The 24,769-nt window shown below is 42.8% G+C and overlaps 1 protein-coding gene across 1 annotated transcript in view; it reads right to left on the reverse strand.

Annotated features, from left to right (window-relative positions):
• Window positions 1-5,621: 5,621 nt before the first annotated feature.
• LOC143838824 (uncharacterized) overlaps window positions 5,622-24,769 on the reverse strand; it is a 40,410-nt gene continuing 21,262 nt past the window's right edge. The window contains exons 20-35 of the mRNA XM_077340731.1: window positions 24,554-24,580; window positions 23,470-23,493; window positions 22,677-22,697; window positions 21,504-21,524; window positions 19,764-19,784; window positions 18,543-18,557; window positions 16,487-16,516; window positions 15,037-15,057; window positions 13,481-13,501; window positions 12,647-12,670; window positions 11,273-11,293; window positions 9,785-9,802; window positions 9,191-9,217; window positions 8,097-8,120; window positions 7,468-7,488; window positions 5,622-5,874 (exon numbers count right to left, since the gene is read on the reverse strand). Of these exons, the coding sequence (XP_077196846.1) occupies window positions 5,863-5,874; window positions 7,468-7,488; window positions 8,097-8,120; window positions 9,191-9,217; window positions 9,785-9,802; window positions 11,273-11,293; window positions 12,647-12,670; window positions 13,481-13,501; window positions 15,037-15,057; window positions 16,487-16,516; window positions 18,543-18,557; window positions 19,764-19,784; window positions 21,504-21,524; window positions 22,677-22,697; window positions 23,470-23,493; window positions 24,554-24,580 (348 nt within the window). The 3' untranslated portion in view covers window positions 5,622-5,862. The remainder of the gene's footprint in view (window positions 5,875-7,467; window positions 7,489-8,096; window positions 8,121-9,190; window positions 9,218-9,784; window positions 9,803-11,272; window positions 11,294-12,646; window positions 12,671-13,480; window positions 13,502-15,036; window positions 15,058-16,486; window positions 16,517-18,542; window positions 18,558-19,763; window positions 19,785-21,503; window positions 21,525-22,676; window positions 22,698-23,469; window positions 23,494-24,553; window positions 24,581-24,769) is intronic.

Raw genomic sequence — 24,769 nt, forward strand, 5'->3', positions numbered from 1 at the left:
AGGGCTCAACTTCATATATACGAAAGGGAAATTAATCATTGCAGGAGTTGACTGACCTCCTCATCACAGAACAAGTGAGAAGAAGGTAAACTCCATACAATTACGGACAGGCTCCTTAGGTTATCAGACTGCACTAACTTCTATGCATCAAAACCAGAGCTGAATCAAAACTGATACACGCACATTGCAGAAATATTACTTTATTCACAAAATGTCACAAGCAGGCTTAGAAGGAACAGGCTTCCTTTGGAGGTGGTGGGTTCTCTATTTTTGGAAATTTTAAAACATAGAATGGATAGCCATCTGACAGAGAGGCTGATTCTGTGAAGGTTCAAGGGGGTGGCAGGTTACAGTGGATGAGCAATAGGATTGTGAGTGTCCTGCTTTGTGCAGGCTCCCTTCCAACTCTGTTATTCAATGATTCTATGATTTTAAGGGACTCATGACATAGGATTGCACCATCAAAGGCTGGCGGAGGAGTTGCATGTTAAGTGCTTCTGCTTAGTAACACAACACAGGGGATGGGAATGGTGGCCTAGGAGCACTGTTGGAGCAGTCAACAAACACCTAGTTTCTTTAAATGAATCATAGAGTTGGAAGGGACTTTCCTCTGCAGCCAATGGGAACAGCATCCTGCCCCACTCCAAATGACAACCTTTCAAATACTTAAAGTGGTCTATCATGTCCCCTCTCAACCTCCTTTTCTACAGGCTGAACATTCCCAAGTCCCTCAACCTATCTTCATAGGGCTAGATCCCTTGGCCCCAGATCATCCTCGTCACTCTCCTCTGTACCCATTCAATTTTATCTAAGTCCTTCTTGAAATGAAACAAAGTCTTCTGGGCCAGATGAACTGCATCCAAGGTACTAAAAGAACTTGCAGATGTCATCTCTAAACCTCTGTCCATTATTTTGACACTTCTTGAAGAACAGGTGAGGTGCCAGACAATTGGAGGCAGGAAAATGTTGCCCCCATCTTCAATAAAGGAAAAAAGGAGGATCCAGGTAATTATCGACACATCAACTTGACATCTGTAGCTGTAGCTGGTAAACTAATCAAACACTTGTTCCTTGAGCAGCTGGAACTGAGAGCTGTGATTTCTAAGACTCAGTATGGGTTTTGCAAGTACAAGTCATGTTGGACTAACCTTATCTCTTTTTTCAAGAAAGTGACTACCTTGCTGGATCAGGGGAATGCCATGGACATAGTTTATCTGGATTTCAGTAAAGCGTTTGATAAGGTTCCACATGATATTCTTGTTCACAAGTTGGTAAAATGCGGTATGAGTCCTAATTCTGTCAGGTGGATCAATAACTTGTTGACAAATCGTACCCAGAGGGTACTTGTTAATGGTTCAGCATCTTCTTGGGAAAGAGTGACAAGTGGAGTACTCCAAGGATCTGTCCTGAGGCCTGTGTTGTTCAACATATTTATAAATGATTTGGATGAGGGATTAGAAGGGATACTTACTAAATTTGCAGACGATACTAAACTGGGAGGGGTAGCAAACACAACTGAAGACAGCAGCAGAATACAGGATGATCCTGATAGACTCGAGAAGTGGCCTATATTGAATAAAATGAAGTTCAATAGGGACAAATGTAAAGTTCTACATTTAGGTAGGAAAAACCAAATACACCAATATAAGATGGGGGACACTTGTCTTGGCAGTAGCATGTGTGAAAGGGATCTAGGAGTCTTAGTAGACCATACATTGAACATGAGTCAGCAGTGTGACTCAGTGGCTAAAAAGGCAAATGGGATTTGGGGCTGTATCAAACAGAGTATCGTGTCCAGATCATGGGAGGTGATGGTAGCTTTACTCTGCTCTAGTTCAGCCTCACTTGGAGTACTGCGTTCAGTTTTAGCCACCCCAGTTGAAGAGGGATGTTGACAAACTGGAAGGTGTCCAGAAGAGGGCAACAAAGATGGTGAAGGGTTTGGAGACCAAGACATGAAGAAAGTTTGGGGGAGCTTGGTCTGTTTAGCCTAGAGAGGAGACGACTGAGATGGGATCTGATAACCATCTTTAAGTATTTAAAAGGGTGCCATATGGAGGATGGAGCAGAATTGTTCTCTCTTGCTCCAGAGGGACAGACCAGAACCAATGGGATGAAATTAATTCAAAAGAAATTCCATCTAAACATCCGGAAGAAGTTCCTGACAGAGCAGAATCTCAGTGGAACAGGCTTCCTCGGGAGGTGGTGGGTTCTTCATCTTTGGAAATTTTTAAACAGAGGCTGGATAGCCATCTGACGGAGAGGATGATTCTGTGAAAGCTTAAGTGGGTGGCAGGTGACAGTAGATGAGCGATAGGTTTGTGAGTGTGCTGCATAGTGCAAGGGGTTGGACTAGATGACCCATGAGGGACCTTCCAACTCTATTATTTTATGACTAGGGACAAGAATACAATGGGTGCTAGAGCTTGGCAGTGGGAAGAGGAAGGGGAGGGGTTGTCCAGTCTGTACAGGCATGGGGTTGAATGTGGGTTCTTCATCTCTGGAAATTTTTAAACAGAGGCTAGATACCTATCTGATGGAGAGGCTGATTCTGTGAAGGCAAAGGAGTGGCAGGTTACAGTAGATGAGCATTTGGGATGTGAGTGTCCTGCATAGTGCAAGGGGTTGGACTAGATGACATATGAGGTTCCTTCCAACTGTATGATTCTATGATACTATGATTCTAGTAGTTCATCAAATACCCTGAGCCATCTGTAGATGTAGTTGTGAGTTTCCTGCATACTGCAGGGTGTTGTACTAGATGACACCAGAAGTCCCTTCCAACTCTGTGATTCTATGATGTTAAATAACCAAGCTAGACACTTTACTCTGACCAGTTCAAGGGTCTGGGGGTGGGGGTGGGGATTCATCAATAACTTTTTAACAGCATTTTTAACAGCATTTGGGCTGATAAGGTTTTGTACAGCTGCTTTATTCTCCAGGAACACAGATCTGTACAGATCTTACTCCTCAGTAAAGAGTCCTGTAATGTTAATGGGGCTTTCTTCTGGGAAAGTGTGTATAAGGTTACAGTCCTGGTAACACTTCATTTACTGAAGCAGAAATTATATGATATGTTTTTTAAATGCTGAAGCTATTTTGGGTGGGTGTTGATGTTTGATGTTGCATTTAATTAGTTGGGCACAGATTATCTGTTACATGGACCAAGGTTATAAAAATCATTGACTGCATTGTTTTGGACAAACATTAATTATGTCCAATTTCCTTTGTTCTTTGAATTTGCAGCCTCAGGGTTTGTTCTTCTGTGATTCACTCAGCAAACACTGAGAAGGACATAATCTTTGTTTACAAAGGATAGTTCCAGTTTTTGGAAAATAAGTGTCCCTGTTACGTCAGTCAGTATATTGTTATGGTCCTCGTCAGTACAAACACAATGTTTCACAATTGAAAGCATGCTAAAATCAAATACATAAAGGAGCAGAATGAAATAAAACTGCTTCTTTAGATTTGCCTTTAAAATTTTGTATTAAAAATACATGTAACACAATGCTAATAAAGGTATTTTATGAGTGTGTGTATATAGAATCATAGAATCTGTCCCTCTTAATAAAACAGTAAGGGCTCTTGGGGTGGGCTCAGTCCGGGATGGGGGGTCCAACAATTGGCCCCTTGGCCCCAGACTGACAAGAGGAGGGGACAATCGGAAGGCACGAATATGGCCCCTCACTAGGACAGACCAAAATTCCATCCAGTCAGCCCAGCCAGGGGCAATCTGGAGACATCGCTGCCAGTCTACCCCTGACCACCTCAGGGAGAGGAGATCAATAGGGCTGTCAAGGGGATGAGAACGGAGGCTTGGACAGGCTGTGCCAAAGGATAGGCTGTGCCCTTTTCACCCAAAGCTGTCCTAATTGTCATGTCCAACTGTAACTTTGCCTCAGAACCTTGACAGAGCTGGCAGGAGGCTGCAGAGTGCTCTCCTTCCCTCTTCCTTCAAGCCTGCTTCGAAGGAGCCTCTAACTGACTGAGGGGAGGGAGGCGTTTCCAAGAGCAATGCAGGGGAGCCTGAGGGCATTCCTTTTGAGGGTGGGGAACTTTCCTCTTCTGCCAAACAGTTGGCTGACAGGGAGGCCACAGAAAAGCCCCTTCTCATTTAAAATACTGCTCTGGCCGGGGGTTAGACACAGCCAAGCCATGTGTCTTCTTTGCAACTCTCTGCAGATTTGAGGCCACTGCACAGTGTTATTCTGCAGATTAAGCTGGTTCTTTTGTCTCCTGTTTCATCTGCACAAAACCCCTGTGCAGTAGGTCTCAAGTCTTTCAATTCAACAACAACCTGTGTGGGAAGCCTTAAATGTTTCTTCTCTACCACAACCCTGTCCAAAGTAGCCCTTTCTGCCTGGGGAGCTGATCTTTAAACTCTGCAGGTGAGCTGTAATTCCAGGAGCTCTCCAGGCCCCACCTGGTGGTTGGCTACCCCTTGGTTGGAAATATTCCTGTAGGTTTGGAGGTTGGACTTCAAAATCGTACAATGCCCCAGAGTCCAGCCTTCAAAGGAGCCATTTTTGCCTGCAGTTGGGAGGAAGTGCTGCAGGTGTGTCCCTCTTGGGCTATGGGCTATGCCCAGCCCTTACCAGCAACTGTCTGTATTCTGGGGCGCAGACAGGCAGACCAACATCTGTCCTGTGAGTCTGAAAAGTGCAGGAAGATCTAAATAAATATTTCCAGCCTGAAACTGTAAATAGTGAACAAGTAAATGGCTGAAGACACATGGGAATTGAAATGACATTTCATCTTAGGGTTGCCAGCTTCCATGTGAGGCTCTCTACCCTAGCGATCCCCAACCTGTGGGCTTCGGACCACATGTGGTCCTTCGACTAATTGGAGATGGGCCCCGAAGGACGCCTTCTCCCCCCCCCGCCCCTGGCCCTTTACTTCATCTCCCCTTTACAACACACTTCGGGTGTCATTGTCTCCCATCACTCCCAGATGGGACTATTTCGTTGCAGAGAAACAAGCTCAGGGTTCCCATTGATTTGTCATTGTCATAAGTTAAAATTTCGAAGAAAATAAAATGTTCCTTATGTTCATTGTTGTTGCGTGTCTGTATCTTATTTTGAAGGGATGTTTAAACATTACCATAGTGATCAGAGAGAGTTAGGGCAGTGGTTGAGAGTAGAGGAGTAATCTACCCCCCCCCCCACCGGGCCTCTGTAAAAGGCGTTGAGTGGTCCCCGGTGATAAAAAGGTTGGGGACCACTGCTCTACCCCACCTCCCTCATAGGGAGTCTGCTATAGGGAGAGAAAGGGAAGACGATTGGAAAATGCTTTGGGACACCTGAGGCCTGCTGGTTCACTGTGGCCCATTCCCAGTTCTCTCAGACCTCTCACAGCCCCACATACCTCACAGGTTGACTATTGTGGGGGGACTAATGGAAAAGGTGTTTGTAAACCACTTTGAGACTCCCTCAGGTAGAGAAAAGCGGCATATAAGAACCAACTCTTCTTCATCATCAACAGCAGCAATCTGAGCCTTTTGTTAACTGAAGATACCTGGGATTGAACCAGGTATCTTCATGCAAAGCAGATGCTCTACCCCCTGAGCCATTGCTAAAATCATCGATCTTAAAATTGAAAGGAGAGGACCGAGACAGCAACGATGCAGCTGAAGTTTTCTTTTATTATTTTCGCAAAGCCTTGGCCATCCTCCAGGGCAGTGACAGGACAGTTCTTATTGCCCACAGCTCTTTGTTACACAATCAACAAAATCAGTAAGCATGGCTGGATGTCTCTAGGATTTTACTAGGATGATTTTCATGTCATTGGCTGGAGGTGGGAGGGAAGCAAGCAGGTGGGCAGGAAGTCATCATCAACGGGCTCCGCCATCTTCTGATGGTCACCTCACTGTTTGGCCTAGGCAGCAAAGGACAGCGATGAGCACAAACATCTGCAAAGAACTACGGCTGGACACATTCAAGTCAATGGCTGTTTTGATCTGCATACAGCCAATCATTTTTAGTTCTCATTGCACTCAGGACACACCATGAACTCTCCCTCTGAAATAAATAGCCTGGAAACTGATAACTTTTCCTATCTTTCCCTCATTTGCTTCCTCATTTTCACCAGCAAATTACTTCTCCTATATCAGTTGCTCTATTGGGTACCCGGTAGAAATTAGACTAGATGGGACCTTTCTTCTGGGCTTTCAGTATGATAAAAGACAACAGGTACTTCTCCGAGGTCTTTAGGAGAAAGACAGGATAAAAAGTACTGGGTGAATAAGCATTTCTGTCTGTCTAATGCTCTGGAGTGATCTGGAAACCAGATGGCTGTGGGCAGTAGTTCTGTGAGTGAAGACGAGGGTGGATTTATACCTCAATATTTATTGGCTTGAACGCAAAAAGTCTAAAGTCCAGGTGTGCTCCGTGGTTTAAGACCCTTAAAAAAGATCACAGCAGAGCTCCGTATCTGGGTAATATAAATGTGAGCAAGCTAAGGGCAGCATTTTCAGCCCTGAGATTTCAGTCAATGCCCTCTTCTGTTCTGACTGGGAGATATGCTCAAATTCCTCTTTTACAACGTCTCTGTATTTGTGGGAACCCAGTAGTTGAAGATCTGCCACACTATCTATGGCAGTGGAATGTCCACTTTACACAGATCCAAGGAAGAAATTTCTATATAAAATCATTCCGGGGGCATTTTCTTCAGCTCATGATAAATTAAGGTATTTGCCTTCTGATATGGACCCATTTATGAAACAAAGGGTTGTCACCTTTGCTTTGGCTGCAAGAAAGAATTAAGCTGGCCTTGTGGCAAATACTGCGGGCTAATGAGCAGAAAGTATGGGTTAATGTATGTAATTTTTATTCTGCGTTTGTTTTTAACAATTTTATTGTATCTGATTTTGCTATGGCCTATAGCCTAGTGCAATGCAGTTTGACAATGACAATGGCAAAAAGACTAACTTTTTGACTAGAGGCCACAAACTTAAAATGACAAAATCTCTCACTGCATTGTATGGTTCACATAGCTGTGGTTTTAAATACCCCTAAGGGTATTCAGATATTTTGACTCCAAAACAGTGTCCAAAATTTATGCGGGACCTAAAATGATGCAATGCCTGAAATTCAGGGATGCCTGAAGTTAAACTCCCAAGATTTCAGGATTATTTGGGGTTTTGTTATTTTCAGAATTCTGTAGACCTGGCATCAAGAGACCCAGAAAAACCCTGTAGATTCCAAACACAAGTGGTTTCTCAAGGTCTGCCACTGTGTAGTGACCCCAGATTTCCTTGGCGGTGTCCCACCCAAGTACTAATCATTTCCAAGATCCAACAAGATTGGTCTAGCCTAGGCCTTCTTCATCAGGGATCAAAGGGCCTACCTAGGGCAAAGAGTCCAGGCAGTGGGAAAGAAACTCTTCCTTGTAAACAAGCCTAAATGTGTTTTTTTTAATGCAAAAAAAGAAAAAAAAACCTGAGCACATAAAAATATTTACAATACTTACTGGCTGCAATGACTTGATGATCTAAAACAGAAATGAAGAAGTCATTTATAGTCTATAGCTGTTAAAACCAGTTTCCCCAATATTTAATATCTTTAGTGGAAGTACAGAAGGGCAGAAAAGTTCTGTCCACTCCACTATAGACACCACTGTGGAAGGATTTCTGCTGTTGTGGTGTAATGATAATTGTATGAATTCTCCTTTCAAAAAAGAGCAAGGAGCTCGATATGAGAATTCTACCAATCCCAGTCTTTCTTTAAAGGTTTTGCTTCAGTACATCAAAATTCCCTTTTAAATTTAACAGCAGTTACAACAATATGGTTCTATTCAGGCTTTTCAAATTAGAGTACAGATTAGAGTAAATAGCAAAAGGAACCCGCTGATCCACCATGACAAATTCCATGTTTAAAACAATTAAAACTTTGGGGTACACAAAAAAGTTCTTACTTTCCATGCGGGGAGAAGGAGTAAAATACTACAGCTGTTCATTTTATGCTGCTATTGAGCAGCCTGAGAATTTTTTGAAAGTGGTTCTAGAGCCTGCAAGCCACTGAGAAGCCACTGAGGAGGAGATTTATATATATATATATATATATCAATCAGCCCAAACTCGTAGGATTTGCAATACTTACAGCTTGCAGATGACTGATAATTCCCTGTATCAAAAAAAGCAAACAAACAATCATTCCTTCATGCTCCTTGGTTCCTGATGAATATTGTTTCCTCACCATGACAAACAATAATTCTCAACAGCAGCGTTTACAATAACAATAACTGAATACTGGCAATAAGATGTAGGTTTTAAACCAGCATGTCTGAGATCTACAATTAAATTAATTTTTAGCAGACTGCACCAGGATGAGTTTTTTTTTTTACTTAGTAAAATATTGGTCCCTCTTGCTCAGTAACAAGGCCTTTCTAAGTGGCTTATGATAATTCCTCAGAAGAAAAATTTTAGGTAGATTTAGGCAGGGAGGTCAGCAAATCCCTGAAGTTATTCTAGGGCAGTGGGTCTCAGCCTGAGGGTCAGGACCCCTTTGGGGGTTGAACAGCCTTTTCACAGGGGTCGTGGCAGGACAAGCAGCTTGACCGAGGGGGGGGGCACCACTGTCGCCACGAGATCGGCATGGTGGAACAAGAGGCAGAACTGAACTGAGAAACCCCAGGAAAACAAAAAACAATTTATATACAATCCTGAACCATGGATCTTCACACCATTGGTCAGTTTCGGTTTAATTTCTGTGAAAGAACCCTTGCATAATTTTATGGCTGGGGTCACCACAACATGAGGTATTAAAGAGTTGAGGCATTAGGAAGGTTCTAGGGTGTCAACCATAGGCCCAATGGTACAGTTGCATGACCTGTCTAACATGACTTGCAGAACTGTTTAAGGTCCTGCAAGGTCCTGACATCATTGGACAGAATGTTCCACCAGGATGTGGCCAATGCCCCTTCCCCCACCGTGCTCCCATTGCAACTCAGAGCCTGTCTGGACACTCTAATTCTACATCCAGGGGCCTGTGAATCTGAATGGAAGTAGTGCCAGGACTGTACTTAGGAACGGCCCAAAGGATGGGAAGAACTTTAGAATGGCTAGTTTTCGTTCCTTGTAGGAACTTGTCTCGGAATCAGCCAGCAAAACGGGCAAGAAATGACTAGACCCCTGCAAGAAGGACCCTACAAGTCTTTCAGTCAGTACACAGACAATTCAAATCAATATACTCACATTAAAAACTTGAGCTGTCACTTTATCCTAAATATAAAAGCAAATGGTTATTTTTTAAATACTTCTTGATACCTTATTTGCAGAAAATCTTGCAAGGGGGAGGGGGGTTCCCAGGCTCATCTGGTATATACCAGGCAACCCTCATCTAGGAAAACTTGATCTCGGCATATCTCACTTGTATCTCATGCTCTCAGAATTAAGAGTTAATTGTAGAATGGAACAGAATTTATTACATGGTCAAAGACCAGCAAATCATAATAATCCAACAATCAAAAAATGTAAATTCTATTAAAATACATAGCAATTTAAGCCATGATTTAGTATAATAAAATCATAGGAACAACTTAAAATGGCAGGGTTTTTACATTAGCCTCAAGTCTATCCTAGCATTTATAAATGGCCAAATACAACAAGGTGTGGCCAAGGCTCTGCTCACGTTATAGCTGAGCCCCCTTTAGTGCAGAATTGCCCTGCGGATCACTTTAGCTATTAGAGAGACTGATTTAATAACTGACAGGCACTAATCGGATTGAAAACAAGAGACAGTGAAAAGAATACATTGTGGATCATCCACAGAGGACTTGAAATACTCACAACGTCTTGGCTGATTTTCTAAATTAAAAAAAGAAAGAAAGAAACATGCGTTTGTGACTGCCTTCTGCCAGGTTCAACTCAGGATCCAAGATGGGTAACATCAATAATGACAGGGACTATGAAACTGTTTGCAGACATACAATTAACCACTTTCAACATTAAAGGCAAATACAGCCATATGAAAACCACCGATCTCAAACACCTTGGGCACCGCTGGAAAAACATTCCCTTTCCTTTGGAGTCTGACTGCCCTCAAAGCTGGGTGGAATAATTCTGTGCTACTTTCTTGCCAGAAATCCAGGAGGCAATAGACCTTGGTAGAGAAAGCAAAGCAGCTGGATGGAACATGAAGCAGCAGTCGTGATTCTGTTGTGCCTTCTTACGGTTTCTGAAATTTTGCATGTTCTCAAGCTTGTTCTGTGGCTGAGAGTGGCCTAATTACTTCAGGGGGTGCTATGACTCAGTGGTTGTGCATCTGCTTGGCACACAGCAGGTTCCAGATTCCATCCTTGGCATCTCCAATTAGAAGGATTAGACCCCTACATGAGACCCTGAAAAACCACTGCCAGACTGGATAAGTATTTCTACCTTGATGGGGCAAAGATTCTATTCAGCAGTGGTCCCCAACCTTTTTATCACTGGGGAAAGGTCAACGCTTGACAATTTTACTGAGGCCTGGGGGGGGTAGTCTTTTGCAGAGGGACGTCGCTGCCACCGCCTGAGCCCCTGCTCCACTTGCATTCCCGACGGCGCCCCTGAATTCCCACCTCCTGCTGGGGGGCGCTGCCAGCAGCAGCTGTGTAGTGCCATGCCTAGGGGGAGCCCCAGCCATGGCGGCTGCTGGAGAGCACCAAGGGTGAGCCAGCGGCAGAGTGGCAGGGCAGCCCCCGAGGCAGCAGCCGGGGAGGAGGACGAGGAGGAGCCGTGGCCTGTTACCAACTGATCTACGGGCCAGTACAGATCCCCGGACCGGGGATTGTGGACCGCTGCAGGATTCAGTATAAGGCAGCTTTCTCTGTGTGTGTACTTTAAATTTACCCTTATCTAAATATTGGCTACATCAGCATGACATGACTTCACGATCCAGGCAGACCCAACTGCTATGGTGACTATTGACAGCTCATTGACAGCTTAGAATGATTCCCTAAGGAATTCTCCAAGGACAAAGAGAATATATATTCAGCTGCTGAATTCTGGCTGAATAGTGAAGCTTTTTGAGGCAAAGAGTCTTAACGTTCTAATACTGCTGCCCACAAAGCAGCCAATGGTGGTTTGAGAAAGCATGAACAACTATGGGAACATAGGCAAATAGCAACTGGAAAATACGAGGAAGCATGGAGAAAAAGTAATCCTGGGAACCACAGTGAAAACCGCACCCAAGGAAGACTAATGTCTCACTAATATTTTTGAAAAACATTAACATAATGCCCTAATTCAGAGAACGTTACCGATTATTTTGTCTGTGCACAGAGGAATTGTTATACTCACGTTAATTCCGTTCGCAATATTCTAAAACGGAGAGAGGGAAAAGGTAGTTATTGTTTCATGATTTTCGATGCTAGTTAAGAACTTTTCCTGCATCAGCGTTCATGATTGACAACAGATGGGGGGGGGCAGAAGACTGATCTATGATTAATATTAGGAGACGAAGAAGAATTGGGTTTCATAGTTCCACTTTTCACTGCCCGGAGGAGTCTCAAAGCAGCTTACAATCCGTTTCCCTTCTGACGGGACAGCTCATTGAGAACAGCTCTATCAGGACTGTGATGAGCCCAAGATCCCCCACATGGCTGCACGTGGAAGAACAGGGAATCTAACCTGGCTCAGCAGATTAGAAGCTGCTGCTCTTAACCACTACACCATGCTGGGAGAAGGCAGGGAATAACACTTCACTTCATCAATAAATTAGTTGTGTGATTGCATTATTCATTGGTTAAAGCATGCAGCCTCCTATTTCATGTACATTCTTAATGGAAAAATAGATGGGGATGTCATTTGACTGACCAAGTTCCTTCGTCAATCAAAATGACATTTAACAATAGTTCACACACACCGGCATGTGTGCACGCACCCCATTACAGAAAGGAAGAAAGGTAAAAGGTTTTGCCTTCTTTTCCCCTCCACAGGGTGTTGTGGCACTAAAGGGGTGTAAATATTTTTTCAGCACAATGGATTCCTTTCAAATGGCATGCTTTATTTGAAAAGCTTCTGCATTTCAAAGGAACTTGAAAGAAAATCCCCCAGATTTATGGAGTCACTCCATAAATCTATTAACACTTGAAAAATTCTATATTATACTAATAATGGCAGCAAGCTGTGTGCCTTAAAAACAAAACGACTCAGACATTTGCGTCCCGCCTTTTAGCGATGAGAACGATCAAAGTCGCTTGCAATATTCAAAAGCACTAAACACACAGAATGATAACCAGTGACCGGTGTAGTGTTTACAAACATGAAAATCGGCAAAACGGAAACCAGCCCGCCAATTCCACTATATTGCTTGAGCCACTCAAGTCAGCTGTCTGTAGCCAGATATCCAAAGGATGTGAAAATACAGAGGTTATCTTCCATTCAGACCTTTTGGGACAAGCCGGAAAAGGAAAACTGTGGCTTCTTCTCCTTAAAAGCTCTGTGGACTTCATTTTTTAATATTTATATGGTTGCGCATCTAGAGGAAGGCAAAACTCAAATTTGAAGGAGAGTGCCCATCAGGGGGCACTGTTCTCGACTTTTAACAATTGCAAAGCCTTTGGCAGGGGCCCCTTTCAAAATTAAAAGTCAGAATTTGGCAGGAGAAGACAGGCCTAATGGGCCGACAGTCTAGATCAATGAGATAGTACCCAGGATATGTGAAATACTTACGGTAAGCAGTTGTACGCTGACAGTCTAAATTAAAAAGAAAATTGGTCATTTCTTTGTTGCTTTTGGTAGCTGATCCACTTTCCCCCCCACAATGATACGTATTAATCCTACATACTTTAAGATCATTGCATTTATCTTAACTCACTGCAGGTTCTGTACAGAAGATTTCTTTAAGATTGCTTGAGTCATTGTTTCAATTAATGTTCAGTTTTCTATGCCAGAAGCTTTTAGTTAAGTTCCCCCCACCACCACCAACAAAGACTCCATCGCTCCCAATAATTCAATAGTGAGAAGACAGACCCCCCCCCTGAAACAGGACATGGTGGGTTTCATGTCAAAGTCTTCCTCTGTCATTTGACACTGCTTAAAGGCTCTACGTCAGGTGTCCTTTGGAATTCTGACAACACCAGGTGTTTACCCCAACTTGCTATACATCAAGAACATTGATCATTCAATGCCCCAGCATCAGTACTGCTTCCAATGGCAGATTGTAGTGAACAGTACTTATTACTCTTGTATGAAACTAGAGGCATATTTATGGCTGATGAGAATGCTAAACCTTGACGTCATGCAATTAAATTGATGCCTTGCTTTAGATGCAATTTAAATGCAATTCTACAGATGGCCTAATGACCCAGTTTCACAAATTCCCACGGACCTCACGGGGAGGGGTCCGGATCATCACCTCTTATTAAATTCTCTGATACCCAGTTTCAATCACATTTCCTGAGCTTTTCAGGAAGTATTTTGTTTGCATGGGAGAGGGGACTCCCAGGGGATGCTTCTAGGAACTGAAAGGGAAAACGGACCATGGAACACTGAATTCCTACTCACCTGCCCAACTTTGATTTCATTCTAAATAAAAGGGGGGAAAAAACAAGAAGTTATTTTGTGACATCTGAAAACCTTGCTTATTTCACAGGATTTACACAGACTTTTGCACAGCCTTCCTCATCAGGAAGATGGGTAAGGAATTCCTCTTCCTGCCAGCATTTATTGGGAAGGAAGAAAGCTAACTGGCAAACCTGTTCCTGCTGGTTTTCAGTCTCATGATAGTGGGAACCCTAACAATTTGGAACACCACATTCCAAGCAAATGTCTTGATCTTGTGTGTTTTTGCCCTTGAATGTTTCAAATCTGCATTCTTTGAAAAGGGCACTGTGTGTGTGTTTTGCTAGTAATTTTAATGTGGTAAATCATGCACCCACAATCTGTTGGATTGTTTGTCTGCCTTAAGTCCAAGGAGACAAGGTGGGATGGAAACGAGTTGGTTCTTACATGCTGTTTTCTCTAGGAGTCTCAAAGCAGCTTACATTCACCTTCCCTTTCCTCTCCCTACAACAGACACCCTGTGAGGTGGGTGAGGCTGAGAGAGTCCTGATATTACTGCTTGATCAACACATCTTTCTCAGTGCTGTGATGAGCCCAAGGTCACCCAGGTGGCTGCATGTGGGGGAGCAGGGAATCAAACCCAGCTTGCCGCACTCCTAACCACTACACCAAGCTGACTAATTCACAGAAGAGAGGCTCCCTCTTTGAAAAAGACGGACAGCTAACAAACTGCCCCTCCTCTGGTAAATGAAAGAATTTAATTCTTGGATAGAGTGAAAGCACCCATATTCTTTAGTGACCAAGAGGCTGCCATCCAATACAAAGCTCTTGGTATAGTGCTACTATTGTCTTAAAAATGATCTAGTTGTCTCTCAGGACGATTCTGCATGGTGGCATTTGCACCTGGCTGCTGGCAGTACATTGCAGCAGAGCAGCACACTACCTCACTTCCTGTGTCCCCCCAAGGGAAACATTTTGGTGACAGTCACTGTCCACCCCATATTTCTGCATCCCAATGGATGCAGCCAAGGCAGAAAGGTTCCCCAGCATGGGGAGGTGACATGGGGGTTGCAGGAGGTAGGACAGAGTGACACCACAGTCCCAACATCCTGCAAAAAAATTCCCCATTTGGCCCGTCAGTACCACGAAGTGCCGCAGAGCCAAGTGGGGGCATTTTCTGTTCCGTCCAAGCCTCCTTAGGAAAGGGAGGAGCTGGGCCTCAAAGGCCTGTCTCTTCCATGCCCACTCACACCTGTGGGTGGACAGGCCCTGTTGGCCTCCATGGTGAAAAACGGAATGTAGATACTTCTGGGGGCAACAGAGAGCTTGATCCATGTCAGGCCCGGGCTGGGCCTGGGATGGCAGCAATATTATGTGGCTACAGGGATTAGCCTCGCAGCCATATGGGCACTGACCTGGCATTTTCTGCCTGTGCAGAATTGGCCTCAGTAGTTACAGATGGAGTTCTAGAAAACGACCGGCACAACTGTGCAAGAAAAGTGACCTCTGAAAAACATTGTCTATCCTTCAGCATATACAGAAAGATTTGAAATACTCACTTTCCACTGGGTCAGCAATTGCTAAAGTAAAAAAAAAAAGATAGTTACTTTTTCATGCTCTTTAGTACATTTTGGAAAACCTGTTTTGGAAAGGTTTCTTAGCAGATTTGGTAAAAGCACTAATTGCTTGGACCCCCAACACCTCCTACTAAAGGAGTATCTATGTCACAGAATTGTATTGGCAACAAATGTGTATTGGTTTTATAGCAGTCCTGTTATCATTAATTGCCCCAAAGAATTTAGGAAATATAACTCATACAGTGGCCTTCCCATATCAGGATAGGAAATTAAATCAAATTTAATTCTGTAATGTAATTTAGGCTTCACTTTATCCATATTTTATTAACATCACAGATTACCTATCTCTGACATTATTATATTGCTTATCTGTGATGTTATTTAAAAATGGATAAAGTGAAGCCTAAATTACATTACATAATTAAATTTAATTTCCTAACCTGTAGAGGGAAAACTTTGTTCTTTGGCCAAGACTGGTAGGGACTTTAGGGCAAAAATAATCTACGGTAGAATCCTCCGATTAGTCAAATCAACTAGTTTTGCAGTTGTACCATTAATTCTCTTACAACAAGTAGGTCATATATACAATACTTCTGGATGAAGCAAAAATTGCTGATTATTCTCTCCTGCAAACCTATCGTGTACAGATAAATACTTGCTAGAATTCTTCTAACCATTATCCTATGCCTTAACAGAAGACTGGAAAAACAAATTTAGCTGTTGTAGATTTCCCCAAAAGGGGAAAGACAGTGATGGGTGCAGATAAATTTGCATCAATATATGCACAGTTTACTAAATATATTCAAACAGAAGGCATTACTGGAAAACCTCTGCACACAGGGGCAAATGGTCCATTTAAATTACAGGGAAATGTCCCAGTGGGCCTCACTGTCCTAGAAGACCACTGGTAGCCAAGAGCAAGTAGAACCAAGCTCTAGCTGCTCTTCTTTCAGGCCCTTCATTGACCACTTGTCTCAGACCTTTCTATTGGCTAAAGCCATGGGTGTCAGTTCACCAGTCGTCTTCCCTTCCCTCTCTGCTGTACATTTTCAGGAGCAAACAATGGGTAAGTACCTACAATAGTTAACTCTTGACTTTGTATCTCAGAAGCAGCAAATGCCAAAAAAAGGAAAAATCTGTGGACTATCAATAGCAGCATCAATGCCCCATTTCAGACCACCATTAAAACAGAAGGACAGGACATGTTGAGGGAGGGTGAGTTCCATAAGAACGAGAGTGACAACATCTCCTCTTTGAAGTCAACGGCAAGAGAGTTTTGTTAATTCCACATTGCCATTTCCATGTATATGGTCGTGAGCCATGAGAATGACTTTTTGCCTTGACTTCTCCATAGGGGCCCTTGTATAAAATTGACAGGAAGAACTATGCAGATTCCTCCCACCCCCATACCCAGAAAGTTCACAATACTCACTTCTGCACGGACTTTTGCTTGGCCTTCAAGCTAAATTTAAAAGGAAGGTGTTAGACTTTCAAGCTTTTTTTTCACACTTCCCCTAGATGAAAATCTTGTTTTATATTCCACCCTTCCCCTGGTTTATTCAGGAACCTGCCCTTTATGGTCAGCCCTAGTACTGTGACAGAGAGGCATTTAGGATACAGCCCAAAGGACACTTGTATGGAACGAGCCTCACTAAATACAGCGTGGCCTACCCCTGAGTAACAGTGCCTAGGATTGCATTGTTTCTACACTGGACGATATCATCTATTGAATAGTGCTGCAACTTGAATGGAGAGATGTAAGAGTGGCCACAGCCTAAAAATATATAGTAAAGACAGTTGGCTGTACTGTCAGCATTAAAACTGAATATATCAGAGGATTTGCAAGGCTCTTGATCTGATCCCAAAGGGATCTTCTTTATATCCTTATCTCTTATTACAGAAGCACTAAAAAGAAATCTGGAAGCTAAATGCTTGTCCACCCAGTCTGCAGTCTGATATTCCCAGCATGCCTCTCATTGTTGTTTCATGAAAGGGGACAAATTAGGGCATAAATCTGTTGATTCCCTGCTGTTGGTTTCACAGATTAACACTGAAATGTAGGAGAAGACAGTACTAAGCAACCAGATTAAAAGTATTTTCCCGAGGGAGACAGGCTTGTGTGGTTTACCAGTGCAGCAGCAAAATGGCTTCCACAAGGAAGGTTTCCCTGCCCCAGGCTCCCATGGCAACTATCCCCCGCATCAAAGGGCATCCAACAAAAATATCCAACTAATATTGCTGTAGTGTTATAAGATTCTAACCATGTGCCTATTGAGTTCTCTGAATGTCCAGCTTTTACTAGAAGCATACAGAGGGTTAAAGTTTTCCAGGCAGGCAGGAAGGAAGCTGGAACCCAATAAACATGCTGTTCTTATAACATTGAGTGATGGGCCGGGTTAGGTTCTGCCTCTCCCTAAGAGTGACCAGTGAGAACTAATTGGAAAACAGCAGGTGGGGGTTTGTAGCCAGAGAGGGAGGGGGGAAGTATGTCTGGCTGAGAGATGTAGTGGAAAAGAGCAGCTTAAAGCTAACTGAAAAAGAAAAGGGAAACAATTCAAAAACTTAAGAGAACATAAATGTTGTAACCTCTCAAGATGCCTGTCCACCTGGGTTCCAACCTGGCTTTTATGTGGCCTTTCTCAAAGTATCAATGCAAAGATGGTTGCAAACACAGGAAATCCTGAGAGGTCCAAAGAAGCACCGTGGTGCTGTGGGGAAGCAGGTAGTATGCTTTGGGCTGATCCTGCGTTGAGCAGGGGGTTGGACTAGATGGCCTGTATGGCCCCTTCCAACTCTATTATTCTATGATTCTATGAAAAAACACTGCATCCTACCTGCCATGGCAGGTAATCTATGTTTAAGTGACCAAACAGTGGTGACCATTAAAAGGTCAAAAGTTGATGGGACAAGCCTTCATTTAATTCCGTGAGGGAATCCCTTAGATATTTATGAAAATGGTATCTGACTATCGACCAATGTGAATCAAATGGTATATCCAGTCGGTACATTCAAAAAGGGCAGTAAAAAGGTAAAGGTAAAGGTATCCCCTGTGCAAGCACCGAGTCATGTCTGACCCTTGGGGTGACGCCCTCTAGCGTTTTCATGGCAGACTCAATACGGGGTGGTTTGCCAGTGCCTTCCCCAGTCATTACCGTTTACCCCCCAGCAAGCTGGGTACTCATTTTACCGACCTCGGAAGGATGGAAGGCTGAGTCAACCTTGAGCCGGCTGCTGGGATCGAACTCCCAACCTCATGGGCAAAGCTTTCAGGCAGCTGCCTTACCACTCTGCACCACAAGAGGCTCCAAAAAAAGGGCAGTAGGATGGCACATTAAAGCCCAAGAAGCAATAAAAATTATATTCTGCAGATCTCTACTGAGGGGCTCCTCTAGGAACCAGCAAGAATAATCTGGCAGTGAAAGATTAGACCCCAGTTAAAAGTACATTAGTGATTATTCACAAATGCCAGTATGATTTGCAATACTCACGTTTACAACGTATGCCTAAAAGTAAATAAAAACAAGGTTACTCTTCTGCTTTGATACTTCCTCAAAAGCCTTTATTGTTTCGTGATGCATACCTGTCTCTAGCTTTTTCCCTAGCAGAATTCAGCTCCCGGGTTTCTGATTTAACATTGTGCAATTAAATATATCTGCACTAAAAGTAGCATTGACAACCTCCAGGTGGAACTTGGAGATCTCACAATTGCAACTGTTCTCCAGACAACAACGGCTGCCTTGGAGGGTGGATTCTCCTACATCAGATCCTTGCTGAACTTCTTCCTCTCCCCAGACACTACCTTCCCTGGTCCCCACTTCCAAATTTCCCAGAATTTCCCAACCCAAAGTTGGCAAATCCCTTTGTCATTTTGGTTGAAGCACTATCACAATCACTGCTGTTGATAGTCCCCTTGCTGTAGTACCTGCTAGCCTACAACTTCATTCCCTTGTTGCCTTAATTTAACTGTTCCCAAGGATGAATGCTTTTCTGGGTCCTCCTGCCATCCTGACCCATCAGCTGGAGCTTCGCAACCGCCCTGGAGGCTCCTAGGCTGCATGCTAAATGAAAGAATGCTGCCTAATCATGATAACTCACATATGACAATTCATGGCTTGGTGGCTCTTTGGATCCTTGATTTAAAATGATGGACAATTCAATCGGTAACCCAAATCTCCATTGCCGAAATACACTGTTGCTTTCATTTCGCTTGCATCTACATTTTAAGAACAGTGAATCCATCATGGGTGTGTCTGTGGGCGTTGTGGAGATCTAAAACGCCATTCAGTTATAGAGGCATGGGCCATAGTGGTTAGGCTGCGAGACTTTAATGTGGGAGACCCAGGATTGAGTCCTCCCTCTGCCCTGGAAGCTTGCAAGGTAAACTTGGACAGATTCTGGTCTTTCAGCCTCACCTGTCTCATAGGGCTATTGGGAAAATTACAGGAAGATAGATTGGAACCAATTTGGTCCCCACTGGGATGAAAGGCAAGGGATTAAATAAATAAATACAGAGTGGAGTATTTTTCCTACATTTGTGTGAATAGTGATCATCCCCATTAACTGGAGGGATGTCAGTAGATCTTTGAAGGCAGACAATCAGTTCTCTGTCTGACTCACCTGGGAATATTTATATCCTGCAGCCTACAAAAAGGCAAAATCTATTGGAAGATAGTGCAAATCAGTTAGCAGAGAATAGTCCAAATACTCACCTGCACTTGGTTTAAATATCCCTAAATTTAAAAAAAAAGAAAGTAGATTATTTTTTAGCACTTCTTGAAACTATGTTAAAACCTATTGGATTAGGAAGTATAATCGGCACCCCTGGGAGTTTTGCCCTGAGGCGTTGGGAGGGGCGGGGAGGGAAGTAGGGAAGATTTGGGGTGGATTTTTATTTACTTTTTTTTTCTCGTCAAAGAAGTATGTTGTTTTAATGTTTTTAACTTATGGGGGTTTATTTTATTGTAGCCTGCCGTGAGATGATCTCAAGAGCAACAGGTAAAAAATCTAATAAATAAATAAAAATATTGCTGTATAGCTGTGGTAATAGTCCAAAGTCGAAATCAAAAGGCCAAAGTTATAAATCTCTCATTCCACTTTTATTGGATATATTAATCAATCAACTTCTCGACAACCAGAACAGGGTCCCAGGTACGTTCCTCCCATTTTCTGACTCTTCCTCAGTGATTGCCAATCCAATATCTATGTTCCATTTATCAGTTATCATAAATCAAATAAGGCGTATCTCTTGGCTCTTGGGGATGTTATCTCCTACGTGCTGTGGTAAGCAGGGATGAATAGTCTACCCTTGAACAACCAATTTTGAAAGAGTATCCCTGAGATTTTTGGAATTTATAGCAATTTGTTATCATTTGAGAAATGTAGTTGAAGAAGGGTACTGAAAATTCTCTCTGAAGGAAGTTTTCCCATTTCAGACAATTTGTCCCTTTTCAGCCTTCCTAGGGCCTTTGAGACAGGGGATAAGGCAAATGTTGTTCACTGACATTGCTACTTTTTTCATTGTTTTACATGGAAGATAGGTTTTGTTATCTTGATGCGTCAAAGATGTTTGTCTCAGAGCAAGGACCCCTTTGATCCACGGTGAAAAATGATATTGCTTTGAGTAGCCAAGTAATTGGTTAGACGGTTAAGACATTCCGATCCCCTTCAGTTTTGTGATTATCAATCTATGATTATTGTTTTGTTGGATACAGAAGTGGACCACCTTATGTGGACTTTGAACAACCTATTCTAAAAGAGTATTCCGGAACCCTTTGGAATAAATACAACTTTGTCATTCCTGCCATCTCCAAAACAACCCAGAACAAACAAAACAGTTGGTGACATTCCTGTTCAGTCTCTTCACAACTGGGTCTCACTAATCTATTTTATCAGTTAAATATAAATGGGATGTTGTAAATGCACTCGTGCCTTTTGTAGAGGATCCATTACTGGGACCAGAATATTAGGATCCACAGATAAAGGCAGGGAGAGGGGCTCCACTGCCCTCAGTAGCAAACACCCCATGTTGCTCCCAGAACCATCATGCTGTAATGGGAAAGGTGTGAGACTACAGTCTGGAAGACTCCAGCTTCAAATGGCTCCTCTGCCATGGAAACATGCCGGGTGACATTGGAGCAATCATATACTCTCAGCCTCACCTACCTCAAGGAGGTTCTTGTGAAGATTAAAGGGAGCTAGTCAGAAGCCCCATTGGGGAGCAGGGTGAGGTAAAAATACAGTAAATAAATAAACAGTTGAAAAAAATCCCACATATATGTGTAAATAGTGACAATTTCCTTTCTGGGAGAACTAAAAGGAGGCCCTGCAGAAGGCAATCAGTTTTCTGTTGTACTCAACTGGGAATGTTTATTTCCTGCATCTTATGGAAAAGGGGAAACCTGGTGGAAAGCTGTGCTCATAACTCCACAGAGAATAGCTGCAATACTCACCTCAACTTGGCTTAAAAGTCGCTAAATGGACAGGGGGAGAAAGGGAAGAAAGAGAACAGGTTACTTCTTGGCACTTCTTGAAACGTGCTCTATGAGCAGGGGCTAATAGGTGGACTTTGAACAACCTATTCTAAAAGAGTATTCCAAAAAACCTTTCGAGTAAATATTAGTTTGTCATCGACATGGGGCTTGGGGAAATATAGCTGATGAAGGTTGCTGAGAATGCTCTCTGGGAGAAAATTTCTCTTCCCACACAACCAAACTCCCCAAGGCTTTCTAGTCAGGGGACACTATTTCTATTTAATTTTTGTTTTTACATGGAAGGTAGATTGTGTCATCTTGACAATTGTTTGAGGACATGGCTCATTTGAGGCATGGTTGGGTTACCTAATAATCTCTTTTATGAAGGACTGGATGTGGAGCGTTCTGTATTCAAAGCATGTATCAGTCTCCCTGTTTTGCCTTGCCTAACTTTGTTGATGTTTACAGGAATTTCAGGAATGTTTTGGGTTCTTACAGCTGTTCAGTCAGGGGCAAATTCCTTGCCAAGTTACTACCAAACTCACACCCCACTTCTGATTTTGATAAAGTCGCCTATCTGTTATCAGATGTCGACCCCTATATTTCATATAGGATAGCACTTTTTGCTCTGGCTGCCAGGAAGATCCAAGCCAAAGCTGTTTTACAGGTGTCCCCACCTTGATACAGGTGTCCCCACCTTGTTTTACAGGTGTCCCCACCTTGATGGTGTGATTTCCCCCCCTCATAATAGCCCTAGGGGGTAAATAGGTCAGGCCATGGGAAAGAAACTGTTCCAAATTAAAGCACTGGCAACATCTGGGCACAAGATGTTCTCCTTGCCCCAAATCCAACAAACGAGCCACAACACAACGTTCTCTCTTCCCTTTCAACAAACTCCTGATGTAGGTAGCCCAGGCTAGCCTGATCTCATCAGATCTTGGAAGCTAAGCAAAGTCAGACCTGGCAAGTATTTGACGGAGAGACTTCCAAGGAATACCAGGGTCACAATTTGAAGGCAGGCCATGACAAACCATCTCTGAACATCTTCTGTCTTAAAAACCCTATGAGGTCACTGTAAATAAGCTTTGACTTTATGGCACTTTCTACCACCAAAGATAAAAAATGACTGACCACATTATTCACTATACTTACTTGTACTTCGGCATTGATGACCTAGAACAGAAAAGAAGAAGTCATTCACAGTCTGGATATAAAAAAACAGTTTCTTCCGCTCTTAATATCTTTTATGGAAGTAAAGAGCAGCAGAAAAGTCCTGGCTACTCCACTACAGTCTCCACTATGAAAAGATTTATAGTATTGTGTTTTCAAGTAAATTGTATGAGAGTTCTCCTTTCAAGACAGAACAAGGAGCTCAATATGAGGGTCTTAATTATTTCAGTCTTTCTTTAGCACATCAGCATTCACTTTTTCATTCATTCATTCATTCATTCATTAAAAAAAATCAAAAGCAATTACAACATCATTCTATCCAGTCTTTTCAGATTAGAGTGCAAATTAGAGTAAATAGCAAAATCTGCCATGATCCACCATGACAAGTTGGCACAGCAGTCCACTTCTTGGTCGTCTTTACTGCGAGTAAATCCGTCTCAACTAATTTCAGTACTTGGATCATCCATGCTTATGTGTAAAATATGGTAGTCAATTTCTAGTGACATGCAAAGGGAATCAATCCAAAATTCCAAACCAAAAGGCACGAAGAACCAGGTAATTCCGTGTTTAAAAATTAAAACTTTGGGCTACCCAAAAGGTTTTCATATTCAGTATAGTGGGAGGGGGTAAAGTACTACAGTTGTTAATGTTATTCTGTTATTGAGGGGTCCATGCATCTCTTAAAAATGGCTCCAGAAACTGCAAGCCATTGAGAAGCCACTGAGAAGGCGATTTTGATTAATCAGTCAATACTTTTAGGATTTGCAATACTCACAGTTTGCAGCTGCTGGTAAAATTTCTAAACAATAAAAAAGACACAAGAATTTCATCATGTTTCTTGGTTCCTGATTTCTTCACCATGACAAGCAGTAATTCTTAACAAAGTAGAAGATGACATCCCACTTTTCAGTACTCAAAGGAATCTCAAAGTGGCTTACAATCACCTTCCCTTCCTCTCTACATAACAGACACCTGTGAGGTAAGTGGGGACTAGCCCAAGGTCACCCAGCTAACTACATGTCAAGGAGGAGTGGGGAATCAAACCTGGTTCTCCAGATTAGAGGCCATTGCTTTGAGAACCACTACACCATGATGGCTCATTTAGAAGAAGAGGTGGTTCTTATATGCTGCTTTTCTCTACCCGAAGCAGCTTCCAATTGCCTTCCCTTTCCTTTCCCCACAACAGACACCCTGTGAGGTGGGTGAGGCTGGCAGATATCAATGCTCGTCCAGAACAGCTTTATCAGCACCATGGCAAGCCCAAGGTCACCCAGCTGGCTGCATGTGTGGGAGTGTAGAATCAAACCAGGCTCGCCAGATTAGAAGTCCGCATTCCTAACCACTACACCAAACTGGCTTTTACAATTACAATAACTAAATATTGGCAATAAGCTTTGGGTTGTCAGCAAACGTGTCCAAAATCTACAATTTAATTCATTTTTAGCAGCAGAATGGACAAGCACTGGACTAATTTATTTTTATGTAGCAAAATAGCAGCCCCTTCTCCTCAGTAGCAAGGACTTTCTAAGTGGCTAACAAGACTGAAAGAATTTAAAATGCAATCCTAAATCACTGTAATGATTGAGTCCTCCCACCAAAGATATCAAAATCACCATCAGCAGAGATCAGTGGCCCCTGGCTGAAACATTTTAGCCACCCAAAGTTTATGAAAACAACTAGGCTGTTCACAAGCAATGCCTAAATAATGCTATAAGAGTTCCTTTTTGCCTGCTTACACCAAGCAACCCCTCCTCCAGCATTCCTCATCCCACTGGTACTCAATGGAGAAATGACTGAACACCTGCAAGAAGGACTCTACAAGTCATTCCGTCAAGACATAGACAATTCAAAATACTTACTTTGAAAGCTTCAGCTGTTGCTCCAGTCTAAATAAAAAATAAATAAATTTGAAAAGCAATGTGTTATTATTTTATACTTTTGATATCTTATGTACAGGAATTATTTGGGGTGGGTGGCTCATAGTGGTATGCAGCAGCAGTTATCCTCTATCCAACCAAAGGCCAGGGAATATGAATAGATGGTAGGGGAGCTGCCTGGAACCTCAAGATTCCAGA

The sequence above is a fragment of the Paroedura picta genome, chromosome 5, assembly GCF_049243985.1.
Source record: "Paroedura picta isolate Pp20150507F chromosome 5, Ppicta_v3.0, whole genome shotgun sequence".
Lineage (NCBI taxonomy): Eukaryota > Metazoa > Chordata > Lepidosauria > Squamata > Gekkonidae > Paroedura > Paroedura picta.